Source organism: Lemur catta, chromosome 1, assembly GCF_020740605.2.
Source record: "Lemur catta isolate mLemCat1 chromosome 1, mLemCat1.pri, whole genome shotgun sequence".
Classification (NCBI taxonomy): domain Eukaryota; kingdom Metazoa; phylum Chordata; class Mammalia; order Primates; family Lemuridae; genus Lemur; species Lemur catta.
Genome location: NC_059128.1, coordinates 108704121 through 108731872, shown reverse-complemented (window position 1 = coordinate 108731872; position 27752 = coordinate 108704121). Strand labels below are relative to the sequence as shown.

The 27752-nt window shown below is 57.4% G+C and overlaps 1 protein-coding gene across 2 annotated transcripts; it reads right to left on the bottom strand.

The window, feature by feature from the left end:
- Positions 1–9: 9 nt before the first annotated feature.
- Positions 10–21203, bottom strand: TLE2 (TLE family member 2, transcriptional corepressor). Of its 2 annotated transcripts, none has more exons than XM_045544681.1 (20): positions 21038–21203; positions 20847–20944; positions 20520–20583; positions 20072–20116; positions 18489–18551; positions 15705–15779; positions 15348–15531; positions 15036–15055; positions 12210–12317; positions 11106–11150; positions 10401–10550; positions 8446–8584; positions 7134–7294; positions 6493–6569; positions 5421–5670; positions 4996–5243; positions 4715–4862; positions 2680–2830; positions 1631–1707; positions 10–310 (listed from the first exon to the last, which is right to left on the bottom strand). In XM_045544681.1, exons 1-20 carry the CDS (start codon positions 21059–21061, stop codon positions 203–205), a joined length of 2235 nt encoding a protein of 744 aa, XP_045400637.1. In that variant the 5' UTR covers positions 21062–21203; the 3' UTR covers positions 10–202. The 2 variants fall into 2 exon arrangements, with proteins under 2 accessions (XP_045400637.1, XP_045400644.1); XM_045544688.1 differs by having other exon boundaries at positions 15348–15528.
- Positions 21204–27752: the final 6549 nt, after the last annotated feature.

Sequence of the window (27752 nt, the reverse complement as noted above, 5' to 3'; positions counted from 1 at the left end):
CCAGGCGGCTGTGATAAATACATTTATTTCCCCGGGGCCCCTTCCCCACACCCAGCAGGGAAGGCGGGAGGCAGCAGGCTGGACAGCAGACGGGGCTTAGCGCTCACAGACGTGGCTGGGGAGGGAGCTGTTGGGGCCTCTGTCCTGGGTTCCCCGTGCGTGTCCCCTAGGAGTCAGGCTGGGGGTGCAGGAAGAGGGGGTCTCAGTAGACCACCTCGTACACGGTGGCCTTCTTGTCGCCCGAGCCCGTCACGATGTATTTGTTATTCCTGGAGATGTCACAGCTCAGGACTGAGGATGACTCCTTGGACTGCCGGGAGGAGAAGAAAAGAAAGGGGAGGAGTGAGGTGAGGCCCCCAAGGATGGGTGTGTGGTCCGGGCTGGGGCAGAGTCGGACCCGGGCGTGGAGCCAGGACGCTCCTGGCCAGGAGGAGGGCGACGACGTTTCTAGAGAAAGGAGCTTTGGAGCTGGGCTCTTCTGCACAGATGTGTCCCTGGGGGGAACAGGGCCTCCGTTCCCTCCACCCCAAGAGAGCTGGAACAGAAGCTCTGCTTTTCTGGGCAGCTCAGAGAGGGTGTATACCAGGCATGAGGTCACACAGCACAGGGACGAAGTCCAGGGGTTGGCAAACTTTGCAAAGTGCCCAAGACTAAGGATTTTAGGCATAGCCTGAAGTCCAAATAAGTCTATTCACATATTCTACAGGATTTTTTGGGTAACCCTTTAAATATGTGAAAAGCAACGCACACCCACTAGGACGGGTATAATACAAACAGTAGCAAGTGTTGGTGAGGACGCGGAGGGACTTTAAAACCTCATTTGCTGCGAGTGAGGATGGAAAATTTGGAAAACAGCCTGCAGTTCCGCAAAAGGTCACAGAGTTAGCAGAAATGCCACCCCAAGATGTCTGCCCGGAAGAGTGAGAACGTATGGCCACACGACAACTCGTACGTGGATGCCCACGGCAGCATCATGCACGACAGCCAGAGACAGGAAACAGCCCAAGTGTCCACCAGCTGACGGACAAACACAACACGGTCCGTCCACACACGGGAGTATCACGCAGCCATGAAAAGGGACGAGGCTCTGACACAGGCCACAGCATGGATGGACCCTGAGGACATCGTGCTCAGTGAGAGAAGCCAGACACAGAAGGTTCTGCACTCACAGGAGGTCCCTAGAGTCATCAGATCCACAGAGACAGGAAGTAGGATGGTGGGTGCCAGGGACTGGGCAGGGGGCAGGGAGTGAGTGTTTCACGGGGAGAGAGCTTCGGTTGGGAAGACGAGAAAGTTCTGGAGGTGGAGGGTGATGACGGCTCCACCACACTGTGAATGTGTTAATGCCACTGAGCTATGCGCTTACAATGGTTAAGATGGTCAATTTTATAATGTTCTATGTATTTTAGTAAAACCAAAATACTTTTTGAAAACCAACAGGCTACGGGCGGATGAGGCCCCCCAAGCCCTGCTATGGTAGTTGGTGGTGGGGAGGCTTCTGGGACCCCAGGGAAGGGTCAGAGCGGCAGGTGGGTGGGCCTGGGGGATGGGGGCGCTCCCTGCATCTAACCCTGGTGCACCAGGGCACGTGGCGTCCTGCCAGGGCTGGGGGCTGCTGGCCACTGCTTACCTGGAAAATGCTGGCCCCGTACGGCGTCCTCCAGGCGTTGAGCAGGTTGTCCTTGCCGGTGCTCACAAACCACCGCCCTGGGGAGGGAGGGCAGGGAAAGTTACAGGAGGGGACACTGTGGCTGCAGGGGGAGGTGGGACAGGCTGGGCCTGGCCTCTCCCTCTTTTTCCAGCCACCTCTGCCCTCGCTGAGGGGGCACAAAACCAGCAAAAGGGCTGAGGCTCAATCCTTTCCCCGCATTTCCCAGGTGGCAAAGTTCAGGCTCTAAGAGGCTCCAGCTGGCCCGTAAGAAGGGGGTGGCAGGGTTGCCAGATAAGATCCAAGATGCCCAGTTAAGTAAGACTCTCAAGCGGGGAGCAGTGGCTCATGCCTGCAATGCCAGCGCTTTGGGAGGCCGAGGTGGGAAGATCACTTGAGGCCAGGGGTTTGAGACCAGCCTGGGCAACATAGCAAGACCCCATCTCTATAAAAAAATTTTTAAAAATGTTTTTTAGGCCGGGCACAGTGGCTCATGCCTGCAAACCCAGCACTCTGGGAGGCCAAGGTGGGAGGATCGCTTGAGCTCAGGAGTTCGAGACCAGCCTGAGCAAGAGAGAGACTCCCGTGTCTACTAAAAATAGAAAAAACTAGGTGGGCGTGGTGGTGGCACCTGTAGTCCCAGCTACTCGGGAGGCTGAGGCAGGAGGATCGCTTGAGCCCAGGAGTTTGAGGTTGGTGTGAGCTAGGCTGACGCCACGGCACTTGCCGGGGCAACAGAGTGAGACTTTGTCTCAAAAAAAATAAATAAATAAAAATATTTTTTAGTAAAAGTTTATTCTATGCACTCCATACCATGTGGGCTATACTCGTACTAACAAATTACTGGCTTTTTAGTGTATGTCACACACAGTATTTGGGACATACTTATACTAACAAATCATTTGTTATTTATCCAAGACTGAAATTGAACTGGGCATCCTGGGTTTTCCTGTTTTGTTTTTTTTTTTTTTTTTTTCTGGGGGAGTGAAGCCTCTAGGCCAGGGCCCTGGTCCCCGCCCTGGGAGCCGCACCGCAGGACGCGAACTTGAGGGACAGCACGCAGCTCTCGTGCAGGTGCAGCTGGTACTTCTCGGGCTTGCGCACGTGCAGGATCTCCACGTTGCTGCTCTCCATGCCCACGGCCAGCCAGTCCTGGTTGGGGCAGTGGCCCAGGGAGAAGATCTGGCGGGCACAGGGCAGAGATGGGGTTACCAGCCCCTCTGGGCGCTGGAGATACCCAGAACCGGTGGGAGGACATGGTGGGGGCTCCAACATTCTCCCACCTCAGCCCCCACGGAGAGAGGCGGCTGGCCAGGGCCCGAAAGCAGCAGGCGACTGCATGTCGGATCATTAATATTAATCAGAGATACACAGCGCCCCGGGGCCACACAACCATTATCTGCTCTGAGCGCACAACAGCACTGGGGGAAGCCAGGCCGGGACAGTCGCTCCCCTTGAGCAGATGGTAGAAGCTGAGGCAGTGTCGCCTGAAGGTGACACAGCAAGTCTGTGAAGGACCAGGCCCAGGAGCCGGGACTTCTAACCCCAAGCCTGGAATTCTCCCCACGCACAACATTCCTTTTTGTTTTGATTTGGAAGGACTCAGTGTCCCCATCCTTCGGTGCCCCACCCCATGCGAAACACAAAGAGGAACAATGGCCCGTCCCACTCTGAACCTCTCTAAGTCTTAAACTATCAAATACACGCCTGCAGAAATAGCCCTATATCTACAGCAGAGAGAAGACCAGAAGGTTCCACATGTTCTTTCCTGGCCCTACAGAAGTGCTCCCATGGCTGGGCGCGGTGGCTCACGCCTGTGATCCCAGCTTTCTGGGAGGCCGAGGCGGGAGGATCACTCGAGGTCAGGAGTTCGAGACCAGCCTGAGCAAGAGCGAGACCCCGTCTCTACTAAAAAATAGAAAGAAATGATCTGGGCAGCTAAAAATATATAGAAGAAATTAGCCAGGCATGGTGGCACATGCCTGTAGTCCCAGCTACTCGGGAGGCTGAGGCAGGAGGATTGCTTGAGCCCAGGAGTTTGAGGTTGCTGTGAGCTAGGCTGACACCATGGCACTCTAGCCCGGGCAACAGAGTGAGACTCTGTTTCAAAAAAAAAAAAAAAAGTGTTCCCATATAAAGACAGAGGTGGGGGCACCCAGTGAGATAGGAGATACTCATCCTGGGAGCCCCGGAGATGGACTCAGCCCACCTAAGCCTTAGGGACACGGGGTGGACAGCTATGTCCACCTGCACTCCTAACTTCCATATCAAAGACCTCTTCAGGCTAAACAGAAGAGCAGGTTGGACGTAAGGAGGAGCTGGCTCCTCCCAGTTCCAAGGAGAAGGGGCAAACTGGAGATGGGTTTTGAAGGATGTGTAGGAGTTCACCAATTAAAGAAAGGAGGGAAAGGCATTTTGGCCAGAGGGAACATAAGTACACAGGTCTTCAGGTGTTCCAGGGTGTGGTGTGTGTGAGACTAGCCTGTGACACCATAGCTGACAGGACAAGGAGCTCACATGCTGCCCTATAAGCAACAGGTTGGTGGTGCCTGAAGGCCTGTCCTTGATGGTCTTTGCTCAGTCTGGAGGAGCCCTGCTCTTCCCAGCCCCTTCACCACGTCCTTTAGCCTAGACTTGCACAGCACCCTCAACAGGGACCTCTCCATGCCCAGCTCTGACATCAGCCTCCACCTGTCCCCTCTGTGGTGTATGGACAGTCCCCCATGTGAATCCTCAGTGGGGCCCAGAGGTTAAGGGCCGGGAGAAGAAACCAGCTCTACAAGGAAAGACAAAGACATGGGGCAATGGTGGCTAGACAAGACCATGTAGAAAGATGATCTGAGGGTCTTAGTGGCCCCACATCTTAATAGCAATCAGCTCCTTGGAGTTTCCCTTTGTCTTTGGAAAGTTAAAGGGGAGGCCTGTGGATGTGTATGGAGGACAAAAAAGGTGGGCACCATAGCAGACATTAGTCCTGGCTGCATCTGGGAGGGGGCACCCCGTGGGGAGAGGAAAGGATGCTGGGTTTGTGCCATTCCCACTCCCCCACCAGATCTCGAGTGGCACCTGGGAGCTGAAGTCATGCTGTTGTAGCTGGCGGCCCTCCCGCAGGTCCCAGCAGCGCACAGTGTTGTCCAGGCCCCCCGTCCAGAGCCGGGTGCCGTAATCAGAAATGTCAATGCAGCTGGCACCGTCCGTGTGGCCCTGGAACTGCCTGGAGACAGAAGGGCCCAGGTGTCCATTCTAGAACTGGGGCTGTTTCCAGCATCCTCCCAGGTCACTGCTCGGCCCCCACTGTGCACAGGGCAGGTGGGTGTCACCAGGGGTCACAGGCACCCCCCACCCACCTGACCATGGTCTGGTTCTGCAGGTCCCAGACCACAATGTTGCCATCGCTGCAGCAGGAGAAGCAGACCTTGGCGTCCGGGCTGACCGCCAGGGCGTAGCAGGCGGGGGCCGAGGAGGTCAGCTCGGCCTTGATGCGGGGCGTGGGCGCCGCCAGGTCCCAAATGGACAAGGTGCTGGCCTCGCCGCCCACGATCAGACTCCGGCCATCGGGCAGCAGCTTGCAGGAACGAATATAGTTGTCTCGGTTCTGGGGCCGGGGAGGGAAGCAAGGACTGGCGTTGGTCCCTGGGGAGGTCTCTGGGAGCCTGGCCCAAGGTCGGGTCTCGGGAGCCCAAAGTAGCGTCGCTCCAGGTTAGCCTGCAAGCCCCGCCCCCATTTGCAGCCCCGCCCACACCCGCCCCTCTGCGCCCCACCCCACCCTCACCAGGCAGTCGAGCTGGGCCACGGGCGTCTTGGCGCCAGGCTGGCCCACGTCCCACACCTTCACGCAGCCCTTGCCGCCCGTGTACACGTGCTGCGTGGAGCCGCTGATGGTGACTGCACAGACCACCTCGCCGTGGGCCAGCGTGTGCAGCTGCCGGGCATGCCGCGGGATGCCCGCGCCCACCAGCGCGTCCGAGGGGAAGGGCACCGGCTGCATCTGCCCGTCGGCGGACACGTGGAAGGAGTAGGCCCTGGACAGGAGGCAGGGGCGTGACCCAGGCCTAGGGGACAGCCCCTGGCACCCTCACCTGGGAGGGCAGGGAGGGGCCTTCGCCCTGCCTGGTGCCCTCAGATGCGTTTAGGGAGGGGCAACAACGTGGTGGCAGGTGACCTGGGACAGCCAGGGTAAAGGCAGAGGGTCTAGGTGGTGGCCCTAAGCAAGCGCTTAATAAACGTTTGAACCGAGGCCCACGAAGATGCCCGGAGCCAGCCGGAGCTCAGAGCCTGCTCTTTCCTGGGAGCCCCGGCCGCACGTGCCCAGGTAAACTTCAACGCACCGCAATAAGATACATCCAATGTTTCAGTTCCTCAGTTGCACTGGCCACATGGCAAGTGCTCAAAAGCCACACACGTGGCTGGTGGCACCCAGAGTGGACAGCAGTAGGACCTACAACATGCCCGTCACTGCAGAAAGTTCTACTGATACTCGGGCCGGTTCGTTCTCTGGGTCAGGGTCGTCCTGGGCACTGTGGGTGCTGAGCAGTGTCCCTGCCTCCACCCACCGCATGCCAGGGGCACCCACAGTCATGACAACCACAGATGTCCCCAGATATCACCAAACGGCCCCCGGGGGACAGAATCTACTACCATTACAGCACATGTACACCTGTCTAGACTTTGCTCTTTGTGTACCCGTCTCCAGCCGCTGCCTAGGAAGCCCAGTTATCTTACAGAAGAGACTTTCTGGAAGGAAAGCGGGGAAACCCCAACCTCCCCCACACACAATGGAAGCACTCAAAGGAGACCAGAGACTGGCCCCGTCCCCAGGCAGGGAGCCCCACCCTGCTACTCACGGCTTTCCCCCGGGGATGCTGGGCAGGGAGGAGGAGATGGACGACCCTCGGAGGTGTGGGTGTGATTCAAATGCCATCTGTCAGAATGCCAGAGTGGGACCATGGGGCAGGTGACTCCAGCCCACCCCTGTGCTGTCCCACGCTCACCTGGCCCGTGATCCCCCTCTGCCGTGTCCCTGTTTATCAGCCCCTCCCCATGGAAGCAGAGATGCTCTCTGTCTAAAACACGTAGGAGAGCTGAGGTTTTCACTACAAAGTCTTTGTCGAGGGAATCCTAGAACCCCAGGGTTGTCCATCTTCTGGTGAGACTTGCTCTAGAACAGGGGTCTACAAACTGCAGCCTCCAGAACAAATCCGGGACACTGCCAGTCCTTGTAAATAATCTCCTAGGGCCAGAGCACTCTGCTCTTCTTCATGCGCCTTAATCCCAGTTGCTTTTTCCGGGGTCAAAAGTGCTGATGTGTATTAAGCTTGTGGGGCCACTGAGACCCTCACATCATCTTCCTACACACACTTCCTGAGCCAAGGGTCCCTTCCGTTTCTCCATTTTTTTGTCTCTCCTGTGTAGCTGGTTTCTCCTCCCAGCCTCCAGCCCCTGGACCCTTCTGACACTGCCTGGTCGTCCCACCCTGAGGACTCACCATGGGGGAGCGTCCATACACCACAGAGCTGGTGACCTGGGGGGACAGGTGGAGACTGACATAGGAGCTGGGCACAGAGAGGTCCCCGTTGAGGGTGCTGTGGGAGCCGAGGCTGAAGGATGTGGTGAAAGGGCTGGACAGACTCAGAGGGCTCCTCAGGGCTGAGTGGGAAGAGGCAAGGACAGGTCTTCAGACACCTGGACCGAGATCTGGCCTCCCACTGCCTTGGGCTCTCCCTGGCTCGTCATTCAGAGCTTCCGTGCTCTGGTCCCACATCGGCCATATCATGGGACACCTCCGGAAACAATATATATAGTTTCTCTGGTTGACATGAGTTTTCCTTTCTTTTAGTTGGCAAACTCCTAATCATCCTTCAAAACCCAGACCAAGTGTCCGTCAAGTTCTCAGGAACATCCTTAAGCCTCACTGCCAACCTCCAGCCTTGCCCACCCTCTACCCTTGCCCTGATTATACAGGGCTGGGAGTTTTGAGGTCTGGGTCTTGTCGTCTGCCACCTGGGAGGTTCCAAGGCCAAGTTCTTTTGGGGTCCCAGAACCAGCACAGGGCCACAAGAAAAGACAAGTATTGTCATCCCCCAGATTAGTGATGGGGAAACTGAGACTCAAAGAGATTGGGGGCCAGGCGTGGTGGCTCACGCCTGTAATCCTAGCACTCTGGGAGGCTGAGGCAGGCGGATCGTTGGAGCTCAGGAGTTCGAGACCAGCCTGAGCAAGAGCGAGACCCCCGTCTCTACTAAAAATAGAAAGAAATTATATGGACAGCTAAAAATATATATAGAAAAAATTAGCCGGGCATGGTGGCGCATGCCTGTAGTCCCAGCTACTCGGGAGGCTGAGGCAGTAGGATCGCTTAAGCCCAGGAGTTTGAGGTTGCTGTGAGCTAGGCTGATGCCACGGCACTCACTCTAGCCTGGGCAACAGAGTGAGACTCTGTCTCAAAAAAAAAAAAAAAAAAACAAAGAGATTGGGTCACTTGCCCAAGGTCACCAGCTGGTGAGCACCTAAGCCTGGCTTGAAACCCAAAGTGTCTGACTCCAAAGCTTGTTTCTCAAGCGTACTAGGCTGAAGCCCCCCAAATAAGTCACCTCCACTCTCTGGGTCTCAGTTTCCCTAACTGTCAGGGCAAGATGATGAGGAAACTAGGCCCAGAGCGAGGCAGCGTCTAGCTAGGGCCAAGGCAGTGAATGCCAGGGCTGGAATCCGAACCTCCTGTCTCCCCACCCCCTACCTTTTTCTGGAAACCTTCAGAGCTGAGGCCTACGCTGGCAGGCGCCAGGAGGCAGGGTGCTCACCAATGCTGTCCGTGGAGGGCGCTGGCTTAGCAGTGAGCTGACACAGGTGACTGGCAGAGCTGGGCCCGGGGGTGGATGTGTCCTGGGGCGGGGAGGAGTCGCAGGACTTGGAGGCAGGAGTGCTGGCGGAAAGGTCATTCTGCAGAAAAAGGACAGGGCTGAATGCCACCAGGCACCTGGCGCGTTGTGGCCCAGGGATGTGGCCAGAAATCGGATGGGAGGGGCTGAGTGTGGTGGCTCATGCCTATAATCCCAGCACTTTGGGAGGCCAGGAGTTCAAGACCAACCTGGGCAACACAGTAAAACTCCATCTCTACAAAAAATTTAAAACTTAACCAGGCGTGGTGGTATACACCTATAGTCCCAGCTACTCGGAAGGCTGAGGCAGGAGGATGGCTTGAGCACAGGAGTTGGAGGCCGCAGTGAGCTGTGATGACGCCACTGCACTCCAGCCTGGGTGACACAGTGAGACCCTGTTTCTAAAAACTCTGCTGTTGCAGGTGCACACAGTGGGGGAACGGGCCCCACAGCTGCCTGCCTGGAGGAGGGGGCATGTGCGTGTCCATGCACATTGGAAAGCCTGGTGGGTACCTGGCTGTGATGGGCACCCAGGGTGTGCCCACAGGGAGGGGCGCACACACATGTGTGCGCCGAAACCCACCGACTCGCACCCCCATCACAGCACCGGCGTGTTCATACGCTAAGGCATGCCATGCGCATGTGCGGTGAGGAAGAGGGGGTGGCGGAGGGGGTGGGGGGGTGTAAGTGGGGTGTGGCATACCATGCAGGGGCTGGGGATCCCCAGGGGACAGTGATGTCCCCTGTAAGAAGGCAACAAGGTTAGAGGCTGTGGAGATCCTTGAGGGTGGTGAATGAGAAACTGGGTGGGCTCATGATGGGGGAGACCCCAGAGGGGCACAGTCCCAGGTGTAGAAAGAGCACCTCGTACGTGGTGCCATCTTCCTTGTTTTCCACGGGGCGGGGGGTGTCAGCCACAGCTGTCCCTCCCCAAGGGGGGGACTCCAGGAAAGGGACAGCTTGACCTCCATCTAGGGACACACTCTGTTGTCTGGGCTTTATGTCATTCCCTCCTCTGTCTTCCAAGAAACTTCGCCTCCTTGTCTTGTGTCTGTCTGCCGTCTCCGCTTCACCAACGGTGACAGCCCGCACGCCCACCCTCAAGAGGGACTGAGTGGGACAACCGTGGGGTCAGGGAGGACTCCCGGGGGGCTTCTCCAGACTGGAGAGGGGCCCTCCCCCTGGAAAGTCTCCCTGGAGTGGGAGGAGGGCACTTAAGATGGACCGGGAGCCCCAACCTCTGGTGGTTGCCATGGCAACCTGCTGGGAGGGGAGGCCTGGAAACTGACATACTTTTCCCATCCCTGGGTAAGTGCAGAGCAGGGAGGGGGGATCTGGGGAGGAGGGAGTCACACACGGAGCAGAATCCCGCATGCCCCTGAGGTGCTTTGTAGACAGCCCCACACACCTGGCATTAAACTACAGAGGTGCCAGGGGAACCTGGTTCCTATATAAATTATCTTCCCGCAGGTCAGGCTGGGCCCAGGTGAGTCTCCGCTCACCTCTGGGAGGCCTTAACCCTTGCAGGCCTGGATCCAGCCTGGGTCAGGCAGGCGCCCACTCTCCGGGGCAGGGGGGGGGGCGGTGTTTCCCATGTGTATTTCCATGGGATTTCCAATTCAGCACAAGAGACACTTGGTTTCCCCATAAAGAGGCTAAGTTGCCTTTGAATATTTATTTAGAGAATTTCTTTAGAAAGTTTCCTTGTAATATTTACTTAGGCTCAAGGAACTGAGTCCATGTAGGAGGAAGAAGTGGTGGACAATGCCAGCCTGATGCCTCTCGGCCCTGTGTCCTCTGTGGCAGTGTCTGTTTCCAGATCTCCCGGAGGAATGAAGTGAGTTTCAAGGCCCCCCACCTCCAACCATGCCTCTTACCAGGACAAGCTCCTTGGCTCTGGGAGGCGGTGAGCCCAGGCTGGAGGTCAAGGACGCTGGACTGTCCACGAGGTCCCGGCGGGCAGGCACACAGATGGGCACCTTTCCACAGGGCGTGGTGGCTGGGCTGGGGGGCTCTGAGGGTTGGTCCTGGGTTTGAGGAGGTGATGTTGAGTGGGGATGAAGTGAGACAGGAAGAAAAGCCCTTCTCTCTCCTCCTCACAACGCCCCATCCAACGTCTAGACGGGGCACTGATGACCCACCCTGATTTATGAAACTTCCTGGTGCCTCAGTTTACTCATCTGTGCAATGGGTTTAATGACAGGATCTAGTCCATGAGCACACACAGCAACGACTCCATCAGGGCTTGGTTTTATTTTCCCCATTGAACAGATGGGGGGAAGTGAGGTCAGGGAAGGGGGTATCACTTCCCTCCCCCACAAGGTACACAGTGACCAGGACTCGAAGCCACTTCTGCCTGTTTCCCGTGTTCTCTGCCCCTACGTTTCCTGACCTGCACCATGGAGAGGAGGCCGGGGCCTGGGTGTCCCCCGGGGGCATCCCCACTCTTCCCGGCCCCATCACCACCACCCACAGAGAGGGGACCAGGAACCCCACTTCCTCTGGGGTCCCCAGTCCAGAAAACCCACCCCTCACTCTGTGCCCAGAGTGGGGAGAGGGAGAGGCTGAACCCCTGGACCCACCTCGTCCACCACCAGGTTGTAGTCACTCTTGTCCTCATCGCTTTCCTAGGGGGACACGGGGAGAGAGCCCTTCCTGTTCACAGCCCTGCCCCAAGCCCCCAACAGGTCCCCAGGAAGGGGAGCACATGTCCACAGGCCCCGGCCTGTCACTGGGATCCTAAGACGCAGAGGAGAAGGCTGCACGTGCACAGCAATCTCTCCAGGGAGCCCCCAAGCTGGCCCCAGAGAGATTTCCCTAAGGCCTATCTCCACCTCTGCTCCACATCCCTCTATAGCTCCCCATTGCCCTTGGGAGAAAGACCAAGCGCTCCAACTCCCTTCCAGGATGCACAAAACACTATCCTGGGCACCCGGGTGGGGAGGCGGGGGTGGGACGGGACCCTGACATGTTGGAACCTCTGCTTTGGCAAGAAACCAAGGGAAGAAAAAAGGTTGCAGCAGGGAAGCCAGATCCACCCAGCCAGTGGGTTTCCCGCCATGCTCAGATTTCTTTCGATGAAAATGAGTTGCCGACATTTACAAAATGAGCTCTTGTATGAAAAGAAAGATTTAAGGCTTCTCTGAGAAACAGCAGGATAGGATCAGCTACCATGGAGCCCGCTGGTCAGCTGGGACCAGGTTGCAGCCACCCCTGCAGAGGAGAGAGGGCTGTGGCCCGGCCCCTACCCTCAGCCTGGCCCCTGGGGTACCAGCACTTGAGACTACAGGTGTGCGGCAATGTGACCACGAGAGGAGGGGTCCCAGCCCTCTGGAGGGGGTCAGGGAAGGAGGGTTCCTGCAGGAGACAGCATTTTTGTGCCTTGGTGGAGAAACCAGTTTCTGAGAGTTAGGAGAAGGGAGGAAAGAAACAGCTGGAACAAAAACCAGGGTGGGGAAATGGCTGCAAAGCCCAGAGGGTGCATAGACTAAATGTAGGGCAGCTAAAGTGTTAAGCTGGGCACCACAGCATCTCTTCTGATTGGCCAGTGCTCTGAGCACTGGGGAGCTATGGAAGGCTGTGGAGTGAGAGAGTCACAGCCAGAACTGGGCTCTGGAAGGCTCCAAGGGGCCAGGCTGGGGGCTGTTGTAGGCCACCCATACCCACCCCGCCTGCTCCCCACTTACATAAGGGCCTGACAGATCCTTATCCTCTGCTCTCTCCTTCCCGTTGCCACCAGAGCCACTTGGTTGCTCCTCCTCCACGAGACTCTCAGGGGGCGAGGGGGACACACTCTGCAGAGAGACAGGGGCCAGGCAGGAGGAGGGGTCAGGGGCCTGGGCCCCCAGATTGCATTGTGGTCCAGCCAAGACGGAGGGTGCCCCCCTCCTGCGGCTGGTATTAGCGTCTGGACCTCAAGCTTCCTTCCCATCTGGGAAATGGGACCTTCATTCCCAGGGCAACCTCAATGCTACAGTCCTCATCTGTGAAATGGGGATAGTAACAGTGCCTACCTCCTGCGGTTGCTGTGCAGATACGAGGTGACAGCTGTGGGACAAGCACTTACACGGTGCCTGGCATAAGCGAGTGCTGACCTGACCGTTAACCCTACAGAAACGCATCTGCACACCCGGCTTTCCTGGCACGACGGATACTGAGGCCGGGTCGTGCTCTGGGGTGGGGCTGTCCTGGGCACTGCAGTGTGCTGAGCGGCGTCCCCTGGGCTCTGCTCGCCAGATGCCTGGTGCGCGCGCCCTAAGTCAATAAACCCCCAAAATGTCCCCGGACAATGCCAAATGTTGCCTGGGGGCAGAAGAGCACATTGGCGAACCACCGTTTCTTCTCACACCCTTCACCCTGTGGGGATCATTCTCCTAGGGCGTTCCCTGCAGGTAACCCTGCGTGCATGTATGTAACATGTAGGTGTGCGTGTATGTAACGTGTTGGTGTGTGTGCGATGTATGTTACACAGGAGAGAAATCTGCAAAGAGATGCTCCAAATGGACAACAGGGGTCATTTCAGGGGAGACTGGGACTGCGGGGGTGGGAGACAGCTGTCAGCTCTGGAGACGGGTGACGAAGGGCACGGTCGTAGGATGAACAGGGTCGCCCAGATCCCGTGTCCACCAGGAGCCTCACGACAACACTCTAGTTGGAAATAGGGTCTTTGCAGGTGCAATGAGCAAGTGCAGATGAAGTCACAGTGGATGAGGGTGGGCCCTAAATCCACCGTGGTGTGACACAGCTACAAGCCAAGGGACACCAAGGCCTGCCAGGGGCCACCAGGCTAGAAGCGGCAAGGAAGGGTCCTGCCCAGGAGGCTGCAGCGGGAGCGCGGCCCTGTGGACTTGCAGCCTCCAGAGAGCCCACGACAGCGCCCTAACCTGCAACCACCGCCATTTTTGTGCAGGACACATTAAAAACCATTACTGGTGTTTGCACTGGGGGCTGCACTGGGACGGAGGAAGAAGAGAGGCTTCTTTTTTCTCTGTTCAGTACCTTTTATTCTGTTGGTTTCATTGTTTCTTGGCTGGTTTGTTTTCCAGCACATTCTAGAGCACTCAGCATACTGCAGAGTGGTGCTTACGATGTGCCCAGTGCCGACTGGGACGCACTCTCGTGCAACAGGCACTGGGACACTCGGAGACTTGGTGTGATTTTAAAAAATGTAAGATATCTCATTAGCAATTTTTTCTTTTTTTGAGACAGAGTCTCCCTCTGTCGCCCAGGCCAGAGTGCTGTGGTGTCAGCCTCGCTCACTGCAACCTCAAACTCCTGGGCTCAAGCGATCCTCCTGTCTCAGCCTCCCAAGTTAGATGGGGCTACAGGCGCCACCACCATGCCTGGCTAATTTTTTCTATTTTTTTTAGTAGAGACGGGTCTCGCTCTTGCCCAGGCTGGTCTTGAATTCCTGACCTCAAGCAATCCTCCCGTCTCGGCCTCCCAGAGTGCTGGTATCACAGGCATGAGCCACATTAGTAATTTTTATATTGCTTACAGGTTGAAAGGACCATAATTTGGATACATTGTGTTAAATAAAACAGACTAGGCCGGGCGCGGTGGCTCACGCCTGTAATCCTAGCCCTCTGGGAAGCCGAGGCGGGTGGATCACTCGAGGTCAGGAGTTCGAGACCAGCCTGAGCAAGACCCTGTCTCTACTAAAAATAGAAATAAAAATTATCTAGACAACTAAAAATATATATAGAAAAAAAATTAGCTGGGCATGGTGGCGCATGCCTGTAGTCCCAGCTACTCGGGAGGCTGAGGCAGTAGGATCGCTTAAGCCCAGGAGTTTGAGGTTGCAGTGAGCTAGGCTGACGCCACGGCACTCACTCTAGCCAGGGCAACAGAGTTAGACTCTGTCTCAAAAAAAAAAAAAAAACAGACTATTGAATTTGATTTCACCTGTTGCTTTTAACTTTTTTAATCAAGGCTACTAGAAAATTTAAAATTACATGAAAGATTGCAAAGATGCTTATCCGAGACTAAGTGCCTGATAAAATGGCATAAACACACACACACACAGAGTGAATAAAAGCCTCACACCTAGGACCAATGTCAGTGTCCTGCATTTGCTATTCTAGTTACACTACAGGTTACCTGTGGGAGAAGGTGGGGGAAGGGCGCCTGGGGCCTCTCCACACGTTTGTTTGTAATCTCCCTTGCACCTCTAATTATTTCCAAATTAAAGCACTTTCTGAAATATCACCGCCCCCCCCCCGCCCCATTGGTATTGTGTCCCTATGGGGCAGCAGTCTTGCAGGTAACTCAGTGGAGGATGCATGAGTGAACCAACAGGAGGCTGGGACAGGGATCCCAAGGGGTGCTTTCATTTATTCAATTTTCCCCACAGCCCCCCCAAAAAGTAGCTCAAGATTGAAAAATGTACATACATCAAACCCTAGCCTTGTGGAAACAGGGCTGTGGGCCTGGTTCTGTGGCTCCATCAGCTCAGAATGACCGACCCGGCCCAGGGCACTACAAAGCGAGGCTCAGGGGGCCCCTGGACTTACCCTGCTCGGGGCTCTCTCCGCTGGCAGGTTGGGGGTGAGGGGAGGAGAGAGAGGAGGAGGAAGAATGAGGCTTTCGGACCCCATGGCGCCAGAGGGGCCAGTCCTCTACGGATTATGAAGCCCCCTGCTCAGGTGGGAACCTCCCCGTCCTTCTGACAGCCTGGCACGTGTGGACTGTCCCTTCCCCACCCGATTCAGACAGATGCCCAGAGGGGGGTAGTGACTTGCCCAAGGACACACAGCCCGTTGGGTGCTCGTACTGTGATAAGCTTGGTCCTCCACCCCGCCCATGCCACCCTGATGCCCACTCACCTCTGGACCCCTCGGCCTCCACGCTGGCTCGGTCCTCCTTGGCAGCCACCGCCAGCTGCGCCTGGGCGGCCAGCGCTCCGGACAGGGCGAGCAGCCCGGTGGCACTGCCACCCACCAGCCCAGCTGGCCGGGGGGTGAGGGGCACGGGTGGGGCATGGTGCGACAGCGGCTGGAGTTGCTGCTGCTGGAGAGGAGGAAGGGTGGGCCGGGGGCGGGCACCCCGCAGTGCCCCTGGCCAGAGGGGTGGACAGCAGGGAGGGGTTTGAGCCCAGGGTGTGCCCTGTGGTTCCAGCGGGGTGCCAGGGACCCGGGCACAGGGTGTCTCCCCACGGCAGGGCAGGAGCCAGGAGGACTCACCCCAATGAGGCTGTTCAGCTCCCCGACGGTCACCTGCTTGGCGCGCTCCACGGCCTGGAGCACCTGCTGCTGATGCTAGGGGCGGGGGGCACCGGGAGAGGCCGCGCTGACCACCCCCTCCGCGCTGGCAACGCCCTCGGGGCCTGCCCACCGCCCACGCACCCTCTCCTCGCTGCCCCACGCTACCCACGTCTCTCCTCTTTCTCCTCCTCCCTCCCTTTCTGTTTTGAATTGTGAAATAAACAAGCTCACAGAGGAAAGAACAAAAACCTAAGTGCAGTTAAAACTATTATAATAGGAATCATACCACATCAGGCTCTGTCCCTCAGCACCATGGACATTTGGGGCCGATCATTCTCTGGGGGTGGGGGCCATCCCAGGCACTGCAGGGTGCTGAGCAGCATCCCTAGTTCCCACCCACTCTGTGCCAGGATCACCCCCAGTTGTGACAACCATGGATGTTTCTCCAGGGAAAAACTGCCCCCAGCAGAGAACCGCTGTTAGAAACCAGCACCGTGTACCAACCACCCGGACCCCGGAACAGAAATTAGCAGCCTCTAGAAACCCCCTGTGCTCCCCTCACAATGTAACGCCCTCCTTTCCCTACCTCGATGACAATAATGTCTTTGTTTTTCTGTATAATTTCGCCACCTACGACTGCCTTCCTAAACCTGCCTGGATTTGTCCGTTTTCAACTATTTTATGGGCTCATACTCAGTGTTCTCCTTTGTAACCAGCTTCTTTCACTCAACAGAACATTTTAAGCTTCATCCCTGATGTATGTGGTGGGTGGCTCTCGTGTGTTCAGCTTTTGGGGCCGTAGGACTTTCTGCCGTGGGACAATGTTCTCTGTCTTTGCTATTCCACACGGAAGCCACTGGCCACATGTGGCTCCCGAGCACTTGAAATGTGGCCGGTGCCACAGAGGAACGAAATGTTTAATTGTGTGAAATTTAAAGGAATATACATTTAATAAATAGAAGTTTAATTTAATAGATTTAAAAATGAGTTAATATAAATTTAAACGGCCAGATATGGCTGGAGGCTCCAACAGGGGAGGGTGGAGCTGTAGCGTATCCTGCCGTGTGTACTATGAGGCAGCTTGCACGTCCCTACGCTCAAGGATGGGCACTTGTGCTGTCCCCACCGAGGAGGTGTTGGGACACTAACATGAGGCTCCAGTAGTGGTACACTGCTACACTGCTATGTGGGTGTACCCGGGATTAGTCTGCAGACTTCTTCTATAAACAGCTGGAGAGGAAGATTCTCCTTTTGCAGGCTGCAACTATTCAACTCCGCCCTTGCAGCAGGAAAGCTGCTTCAGTTTAGAGGACTTGTACACCAATGGGCGTGGCTGTGTGCCAGTAAAACTTTATTTACAAAGACAAGTGGAGGGCCGGATTTGGCCCTTGGGTTGTAGTTTGCTACTTCCTGGTCTAGAAGAGTGGAGTTGCTGGGACAGATAATGTGTGCTTTTATTCACTGCCTCCAAAAGTCCTTTTAGCCACATTTCTTGTCTTTCTCAGTCTGGGCCACTTTGTCCCCACTCTTGGTGTCATTAGACACCACTGCTCCATTCTGTTGTCTAGACAGGACCTCTCCCCATCCCAAGCTTCCAGAAATCACAGACTTGGTAGGGTCCAAACCAAATTGGGCATCTCCCCTCTGATCTTGGTACCCACTGCTGCAATGAAGGCCCCCCCCCACCCAGTTTATCCACTCTGAAGTGAAACCTATTCTTATGTCTCTATGGAGACAGAATGTTCCTGATGGAAACAGGAACATTCAAGTCGGGTGTAGTGGTGCACACCTGAAGTCCCAGCTACTCAGAAGGCTGAGTCGGGAGGATCACCTGAGCCCAGGAGTTTGAGACCAGCCTGGACAACATAGCAAGACCCCATCTCTTTGAAAAAAAAAAAAGAAAGACACAGAAAAAGAAAGACTTGTTTCTTTCTTTTTCTTTCTTTCTTTCTTTTGAACAGCCAGTGCAAAGGTCCTGAGGCTGGAAGGAATTTGGGGCATTCTCCCAAGGGCTAACTTTTTGTTTTGAAGTTTCAATAAAATGCTCACACTATTATACGTATGTCCTATTTCTATCTTTTTCACACTGGCAAAAAAATACATAACAATTTACCATTTTAACCATTTCTAAGTGCACAGCCCAGTGGCATTAAGCACATTCACAATACCGTGCAACTATCACCACCCTCCATCTCCAGAACTTTCTCATCTTCCCAAACTGAAGCTCTGTCCCCGTGAAACACTCACTCCCCACCCCCTCCCCAGCTCCTGGCACTGACCACTCTTTCTGTCTCTATGGATCTGATGACTCCAGGGACCTCCTGTAAGTGGAATCACACAGTGTCTGTCCTTTTGTGATATGTCACCTAGCATAACCTGAGAGTTCGCTTTTACTGGGTGCTGACTCAGCGCCTGGCACCATCCTCAGCACTTTGCACGTATTAGCTCATCTAAACCTTGGGCCAATGCTGATAAGCAGACAGACACAGAAAGGCACAGTCCTGCTCAAGGCCACACAGCCAGGATTCAGATCGGGCACCAGCAGGGCTTGAGGGGGGCAGCTCTACACCTGGATACCAATCAAGGGGGGAGAAGCCCCCAGTCCTCACGCTCAGCCAACACCTCCCTCCCTCCCTGTGGGGGCCGCGGGACTTTCTGCCGTGAGCAAATGTTCTCTATCTGCGCTGCTGGCTACGGTAGACAGTGCCCGCGGCGACCGCCCAGACCTCCCCTCTCCATCTCCTTCCACCTCGGCCCACTCACCTCCTGGGTCAAGAAGGGGATGATCTGGGCACAGATACCGCTGAGCCGCTTCACGATCTCTGCCTGGCACGAAGCAAGAAGAGGCTTGGAGGAGGAGGAGACCGGAACCCCAGGCCCTCAACTCCCAGGCGGGGACCAAACATTTGCAAAGCTGGGCTGAGGGCTGGGGGACCTGTCGCCCTGAAGGTGCACGAGGAGGCACCAGGCGGAGGAAGGAGGGACTCGGAGCCTGTTTGCCCAGCTGCGTGAGGCCCAGGGTGGCCTGGAGCCCAGAAGACCAGGGCTGAGGTCCTAGGAGTCACAGATGCACCACTTGCCAGACACACGCCCCACAGATCTGCAGGAAGCAGCGCACAGACCCAGCCCAGGCACAGACCGCAGACACGCAGGGCTCTGAGGGCAGCATACACGAGCAAGGAGAGAGGGACCCCCGCCTGGAGTCCCAGATCCCAACACCAGGAGGGCTCCCAGGGCCTGAGCCCTGCCCTGTGTCCTCCACTGCGGGGTCTACTGCATGCACCCATGGGTCCACGCCATGCTCGGAGCAGACAACCCCCTCCTGCCCACATCGGAACCAGCAGAGCCCACACACACACAGGCAAGCACGCCAGGGTGGACACCCCCAGGCACCCCACACTCCCAGCCCCCTTGTTCTTCCCACCCACCTGGAAGCCCCAACATGAAGCTCTCCCACTAATTCTAATATTCTGGTGAACAAAATCTAAGAGTCCATCAAGCTCACAATCTTGGGACCCTTCTTATCCTCTTAGAAACCATCTGTTGGTCTCAGGATCTCGAGGTAAATCTTGGACCACGGAGCTAACATCAGAACCTTTGGGTCTATCTCAGAACGTTGAGATCACACTCAGAGGCTTGGGGACAGCCTCAGAGCCTTGTGACGCATCTCAGTCCACACGAGTCAATCTCAGAACTTCGAGGTCTATTTCAGGACCCTGAGGTCTCTCTCTCAGGACCTTCACGCTACACTCAGAAGCTTGGAAGTCTCAGAACATTGTGCCTCACGTCATACCGTCGGCGTCCATCTCAGAGCCCCGGGGACAGCCCACAGAATGCTGACGTCTGTCTTGAAATGACAGGGTCAGTCTGAACCGTGGGTTCAAATTCAGGGCCTTGAGAACAATCTCTGAGCCTTCCAGCCAAGCCCGTGGGATCGATCTTGGAAATTTCAAAAAGCAACGAATCTTGGCCTCCGTCGCACAACTGCAGACTCTCCAAGAGTGTTCCTCCAGCCCCGTCCTGGGACAGAAGTCACCTCCCCAGCCTCCCTGACCTGGCTGCCCAGTCCCTGCTGCCAGCCTTCCCTGGGATAGGGACGCTGGCCCCTGCCTGGTCCCTGCCCACTGCCGGCCTCTGCATCCGAAGTTGAGCATCATTTTCCTTTGATGAGGCTCCAATCTGCCCCCTGTTCCCAAATTAGTGCTCTGGGGCCTCTGCGGAAATTACAGGACAAAACCCTTGTTCCCTGGGTCTGCTCTGCCCCACGCTGCCCTCACTGGGTCTCCCCACGGCTTCCAGACCCGCACCCTCCCCGTGGATACCCCTTCCCCCCACCCCGCAGTTACCTGCTTGTGCATTTCGATGTTGAGCCCGTAGGACATCTCATAATACTGCAAAGCAAACGCAGTGTCTGGGGTCCAAGGCGAGTGTGTGCCTAGCACTGTGCTGGGCGACACTGGGGTCTTCCAAGAGCCCCCAGGCACAGCAGGACACAGAATCCCCCAGCCCCATGTGGTCCCAGGGGAGGCACCCACAGGAGCAAACAAACCTCTGCCTGGAGGGGCCCCTCTGCTGTCCCCAGAGACCCTCGCCCCCACCCCAGATGTCCATGAGGAGAGGGGGCATCCTTGTCTCTGCTCTCAGGAGCTGGGAGGGCCTTCCCAGACAGCCCGAAATCCCCACTGGCCCAATTTACAGACAGGGAAGAGGAGGCTCGGAGCGGGGGCAGGGGCCGACCCCCAGCAAGCAGCTTCCCCACTGCCCCAGCCCTGGCACCAGGATTCTGACCCTCACCATGACATAATGTCGCTGCATCTCCGTCTTCTCACTGGCCAGCTTCTCGCATTCCAGCTTGAGGCTGGGAAGGGGAGATGGCTTGGGGGGAGTCCCACAGCCGCCACAGGTGGGCTCGCTCCCCCCCCCACTTCCTAACCTCCCCGTCTCCTGTCCCGGCCAGTCCCACCCCGCCCCCTCCTGGGCCCCAAACACGCCGGCACCACCAACTGTCCCCAGACCCCAGTCCATCTGCGGCTGCACCTGGTGGATGTCTGGCCCTGGCCCCCAGGGGAGCCCCCCACTTCCCCTGCCCCGGGGGCGCCCAGGTGAACTCGGGTCCCTCACCTGTGGTACTGCGCCTGCAGGAACTGGAATTCCTCCTTGATGCGGTCGCAGATCTCCAAGATCGAGAACTTGAAGGGCTGGCCGGACTGCAGCGGGGTCTGGGGGCGGCGGAGGGGGGGGGGCGCGTCAGAGTCCGAGGACCCGGACGCGGGGTGGGGGGGTGGCGGGCCCCTCCCCGCAGCCCCACTCACCGGGTGCCTTCCCTGGGGGTACATCTTGCCTCGGCGAGGCCCCGGGCGCCACCGGAGCTTGGCGATGTGGGGGTCGGGGAGGGGGGACAACAGAGGGAGGGGAAGGGGGGCCGAGAGAGGAGGAGGAGGAGGGAGGCAAGGCGCGGGGCAGGGGACCCGGGTGTCCCCGGCGCCCCCCACCCCGAGCGCGCGCGCCGGGGGTCGCGGGGCGGGCGGGGCGGGCGGGGGGCGGCGGGGGCGGCCGCGGCAGCCGGCGCTCAGGGTCGGGCGCGCTGTGGCCGGTTTCGGCGGCGGCGGCGGCGGCGCGGGCGGCGGGCCCCGCGCGGAGCCGCCTCCCTCCGGCGGGGCTCGGCCGGGAGCCGCGGGCTGAGCCGCCTTAAGGTGGCGCCGCCGCCCACGCCCCTCCCCCACGCCCCTCCCCCCCGCTCCCGCCCTCCCCGGGCCCCGCGCCCCCCCTGCCCGGCCTCGTGCCCCCCGCGCCCCGCCGGGAACTTGGGCCTCCCGGGGATCCACCACCGGGCGGTGGGGAAACTGAGGCTGGCGTCCAGTCCGCGCCCCCCCACCGCTCCCGCCCTCCGCCCTTGGCCCGGGAGGGAGCTTGGGCCTCCCAAGGATCCGCCATCGGCCGGTGGGGAAACTGAGGCTGACGTCCGGTCCGTGCCCGTCCCCCCTCCGGAAGGGACGGGATGACCACAGCCAGTAAACACATCAACGCCGAGTTTCTCAACTGTGGGGAGTAGCTTGGTGGGACGGGGGCCATTCTGGGGTTAGAAATGGCATTTTTTTCCTGAGCAAGGACATTGGGCCGGGATTGAAGGGTCACGAGGAAGCAGCCTTGCCAAGCCCAGGCAGGGAAACCTGCCAGGAAGCGGGGAGCACGTGCGAACACCCTAGGGAGGGACGCAGCCTGTGGCAGCTGGCTCCCCGGCCTAGCCCAGTGCCTCAGGATTCTCTGCAAAAAATGTCAAGGGTGATGGCACCTGAACAGCCCCGCAGCTAGGCCAGGCACAGAGCAAAGTCCCAGAGCTGCTCTGGGCTGTGTCCCCTCTCAGAGACGCTGTGGGTGCCTAGAAGACAGGAGCCATGTCCCACTTGGAATGTCCCCTAGCTCTGCCATCATACTGAAGTCTCTCTGAGGGCAGTGCTCCATCCCCTTGCAGAGACCACAGACATCCAGGGAGCCTCCCTCAGGCTCACCTGGGAGATGGGAAGGTTCTTGTTCCCATCTTGCAGAAGTAAAACCTCAGGGTTGTTTGTGAAGTCAATCAACAAACATGCACTGTGGAACCCTGTGTCAATGTTTGGACCTGTGTTGGTGGGAGAGTGAGTGAAGGGATACAAAAGCCCTTATCGACATGAAACGCTTTGTTTTTCAGCTTGCAGGTATTTCCTGAGTGCTTACTACCTAGCAGGCATCCTTCCAGGCAGCTGGAAACACAAGGGTGGGTGGAGAACAGACTGCTGCCCTCTCTGAGTTTGTGGGGATGACCAATAGGCCCGGAAGGACTGCAGCCTGGGAATTAGGGAACTGTTTGTGTGGACAGAGAGAGCGTTTAAGGAGCAGTCAGAGATTGATAAGGCACAATCCAACCTCAGGGCCTTTGCAATTGCTGTTCCTGCTACCTGGAACACTGTTCTTCTACTTCTCACTATTCAGGTCTCAGCTCAAATGTCACCTCCTCAGCATGGCCCCCTCTAACCACCCATTTAAGCAGCTTTCGCCATCCACCCTGTTATTTTCAAACACTCCATCCTATTTTCTCTCTCTCTCTCTCTCTCTCTCCTGTTTTGTTTTGTTTTTTACATGAATATGTTTATTCTGAGGTTGTTCAATTCTTGTCTCCCTCACTAAGGCTGTGTAGGGACTTAGCCTGGCTTGGTCCCTGCAGGGCTTGGCATACAGTAAGTGCTCAATAAATGAACAGGCAGTGGAGAGAGGAGAAGAAACAGCTGGTCCAGCTAAAACCAGAAATCACTGGCTCAGAAATTCTAAGAAACAGGGAGCTCCGCAGTTCCACATTGCCAAGGGATCGTGATGCCAGGTTCCTGGCATTGCGAAGTCCCCTGGGAGGACAACATGAGTTGCAAACAGTGGCACCCCTTCCTCTGCCACTTTCCACCCCGTATCTTCTCCTGGGCCTTCACTGGCCAAAGTTCCTGACTCCTCAAACTCAGTAGCTCCTTGTTTTTCCTTCTTATTTTTTTTAGAAATGAGGTCTTGCTATATTGCCCAGTCTGGTCTGGACTCCAACTCCTGGCCTCAAGCGATCCTCCCAAAGTGCTGGGATTACAGGTGGGAGCCACCGTGCCCAGCCCAGGGGCTCCTGCTGGAACCTCAGAGCAGCTTCACCTCCTCCCTACTGCTGTCCTGCCCTGGCCACCCTCCTTCCTCTCTGCACACAGGTCTCTGTCCTTCCTTAGCCCGGTCACCTGAATGTCACTGTGACCCACACCTCTGGCTGCCCAGGCTCTGAGACACCATATGCCCCTGGAGGCTTTATTGATCACCTTTATGAGGATGGCTTCAGGCCCTGGCTCCACCCTGGGTTCCCACCCTGAGACCCAGCCCTGTGGGTCCAGCCACCAACTGGGCATCTCCCCTAGATGTCCTCCAGACCCTCAAGGCTCAGCATTTTCCTTCCCCAGCAGGCCACACACAGCACACCTTGACAGTCCAAGCCAGAGCCTCAGCCTGGCCTCCTATCTCCCTGCCGCCTGCCGTGCAACCCTCCTCCCACCTCCATAGCCCCCTCCCCAGACCAGGACCAGCCCTCTGTCCTCTCTAAGTCTGAACCACAAGCCACCTCCTTCCTCTGAGCAGACTTTGCTTTCGTGACCTTCAATTTGAGCCTGGCCCTCCTTCACTCAAAACCCTCCCATGGCTCCCTATTGCCTTGGAGACCAATTCTCAGCTCTGCAGGCTGCCATTGGCAGCCCTGCACCTACTGGCCCCTGGCAGCTTCACCTCCCTCCCCCGGGCCACACCCCGCCCCCTGCTCCAGCCACAGCGCCCAGATTACCTAATTCCTGTCCTTTCTCTGGGCCTTTTCTTGGGCTGTTATCTCTTTCTGGAATTCCCTCCCTCTCCTTTGTTGCCTGGAGAAAGTCTGTTCCTTCAGCCCCAAAAGACATCTCCAAGAGTCATCCCCCCAGCGTCCTGTCTGCCCACGGCACCCCCAACAGTAACACAGGCCACCTGACGGTTGGGAGATAAATGGCTGTTTATTCTATAGCCACCTTCTCCTGCGGGAAGATGCTAGCGCCCTGGAGAGGACCCAGGCCCAGGCCTCACCAGGCAGGGGCTCCCAGGACAGGTGGGAGAGACAGAGCTGAACTCTTACCCTCCAGGGCCACCCAGCCCAACGTCAGAGCCAGGACAGGAGGTTCCTAAGGCTGAAGGGGCCCAGAGAGGGGAACCTGGAGCTCTGTTTGGTGACTCAGAGGCGGCTTCCTGGAGGAGGGATCTTCACCCCTCAGTCTTTAGATCCCTCAGCCAGGCACACTCCACAGGAACAGGGCAGATTCAAATTTGTGGATTGCCCAGGAAGCCACAAGACCACACGACACACACACACACACACACACACACACACACACACACACACACACACACACACACACACACACACACGCCCCATCTCATGGTGGATGTGATCTACCAAGAAGGAGGGGCTTTTGCTCTGAACAGCAGCGGGTGGATTTTGGGGGAGGCTCAGCCCAGAGCAGTCTGAGAGATGATAGGGAACCCTTGGCAGCCTGTCACTCCATAACTCCCCCAAATGCCACATCCGGCTGGAGTAGAAAGAAAACCCTCCAGGCGTGAGTTACAGCCCGGGCAGAGTCGAGCTCAACCCCCTTATGTCACAGCGAAGATTTCCCCTTTGCCATCCAGGGCTTCGTACTGCACCTCTCTCTGGGCCTCAGTTTCCCCATCTGCAACCTGTGGGGAGAAGCTGCAAGATGGGGAAAGGAGCTTAGCTTAGCTTTAGGTCTCGCCCCCCCCCCCCCGCCCCCGGCCCCCTGTGCAGAGAGGCTCAGCCCCAGGTTTCTGGCTGGGATTTTATGATGTGGATGTGGTTTTTTTTTTTTTTTTTTTTTTAAAGGAAAAAGCCGAGAAGCAGCGCTGGGACCTCCGATTGCTCAGACCACCTTAAATCAGCCTCGCCGCCCCAGCTACTGTGGAAATTCCTTTCTCCGCGCTGGTTGGTCGGGCGCGCCAGCCAATCCGCGCGCGGTGCTCCCACATGGGTCCGTGACGTCACAATGGGCGCCGGCCAATGAGGAGACAGGGAACCGGCAACCAATGGCAGGAGGCGACAGGATCGGTTGGGCCAATCGGAAGGCGGCTAGGCGCTCCCTGCGCGGGTAGGGCGAGCGCGGCTCCCCAGCCCTTAGGGAAGCTGAGCCCCTCGTGGACGGCGGAGCCCGGCCGGATTGGATGAGGGGTCCCGGCTCCTTTATTATCCAAAAACGGGGGGAAGCGAGTCACCCCTTTAAAACAAAAGTCCCTCGTCCTATATGGTGCCTTGCAACAGCCTGGCCAGCTGGCGAGGGCCACGATGTGCCTTTCGCCCTATTTCGCAGATGTATAAACTGAGGCAAAAGGAAGTTGAGTCACACTGGACGCGGGGGCAAGAGCTGAGACTCTGAGCCGAGCCTGGAGGCTCCTGCCTTCAGCTCAGTTTTGTCCCCAGGTCAGATGGGAGAGAATAGGGCCTGGGTGGGGGGGGGGGGAGGGTGTCGGGCCTGGTGCCTCGGTTTCCCTGAGCGCGCAGCCTGGAGAGGAGCTGGGGTTCTCGGGAAAGACTACGATCCCCAGAAGCTCCCGCGCGGCGGCGGCGCGGGCTGTCAATCAAAGTAACGTGGGTCCCGCTCGGGCCCGCGCTCCCCCGCCCGCCGGCTCCGGGCCCGGCGCGGTATAATTACAGCCCATTGATCCGACCCAGGCCGGGAACGCGGCTCCCTCGGGGAGGCCGAGCCTTTGGCTTCCGACACCGCCAACCTCTGCCTGCAGCCCCCCCCCCCCGGCCGGGCTGCCGGGCCACCAGCCAAGCCTGTCCCCTCCCGCCGGCCCCGGGCTCGCGGGTGACCTGGGAGGCTCAGTTCCCTGCTACGCCTGGCTGTGAGCCCCCCTCACAGAAAATAATCACATGCACATTTCCTGCCCCCCAGGAACGTGGGGGGACAGCGCCCCCCACCCACGACCTTGAGAGATTGGAGGGGGCCTCTCTGGGCCTCAGTTTATGCACCTGTGCAGTGACATTGTTGCACAAGACCTTTATGGAACCAGTGCTCCCTGCTGCTCTGAGTGCCAGCAGCCAGGGAGACTGAAGGAGTTTGGGAGGAGGGGTACAACAGAACACTCACAGCCCCAGAGCTGGGGGGCAAGTGGGGGGGAGAGGGTTGGGGATAGGGAAGCCAGAGCCAGTCCCTGCCGTAGGAAGTTGGGAAGGCTTCCTAGATACTGGGTGGCGGGTGTTTATGTTGGGGTTCTGCAGAATGCATAGAAGTTGCCTCATTAGAGCAGTACATTTAGATCACTAAAGGGAACACAAGAAAGATGGAACCTTAAGCCCATACCTGGGTCTGAGGAGCCTTGAGCTCTGACCCCTGGCCTGGCTGTGTGGAGCCCCGTAAGTTAAGGCCTACAAAGTACTTAAAATAATTCATAATAAATGTGCAATAAGGGGTAGCCATTTGTACACCCATCATGTCCTACAGGGCCCCTCTCCCACCCTGACCTCATGTCCCACATCTGGGCTATGCACTCTCCATTCCTCCCATATCTTTGATCACCCGTTAAAATGTGAATCAGATCCTGGTCCTCCCTCACTCAAGAACCTTCCATAGCTCCCTATTGCCCTTAGGACCCTTGCACTTGCTGTTTCCTGTGCCTGGACCATGGCCAGCCCCTCTCTTCTTTCAAGTGTAGAATCAAACATCGCATCCTAGAGAGGCCTTGCCTGGCCACCCTCCTACCTGGTCAGCTTCTCCCACTGCATTTCCTTCCATTGCCTTGCTGCTCCTGGAACTGTGACTGTGTATTCGCCTCTGTGCTTATGGTCTGCCACACCCAGCACAGGGCCGGCTACACCGTACTTATTGAGAGAATAAATGAATGAGCACAGAGAGGGACAGAGCCTCACCAAGGCTACCCAGTGTGTTGGGCAGGGTGTCAGGTCCCCTGATTGCCTGCCCAGTGCTAAAGCAGTCCGTGGGGCCCATAGAGGTCAGCCGAGATCTCAGAGGTGGCACTATCGTGGGAGACCCAGTGTAACTGGTGTACAAGTCTGGGTTCTAATCCCACCTCTGTGGCTGAGTCACTGTGGTCTCATAAATTGGGGTTATTGAGATGTCACAGCTCAGTAGACAAAGTGGCCTTAGTGGGGCCAGAGCTGGCACTCCACAGAACCCCCATTTTTAAAGCCTCGTGTCTTCTGGTCATTGCACCAACCCCAGACACCCATGCCACCGTTCCTCCTCCCTACCAAGTGGAGGCTCCCCTCCTTGCATCCTGCAGACGCTGTCTCCATCGCTACCCTCCCTGGCCTGGGGGCCTTGCTGGACCCCAGACTCGCCCAGCCCCCGGGAGACACAGCACAGATGTGGCCCGGTCTGAATTTTACTCTTCCAGTGCCTGCTTTGCTGGGGGACCTTTGGTCCTCTCTGGGCCCAGGTCTGCTCATTGGGAAAGGGGGTGGGTGCTGTCACCTAC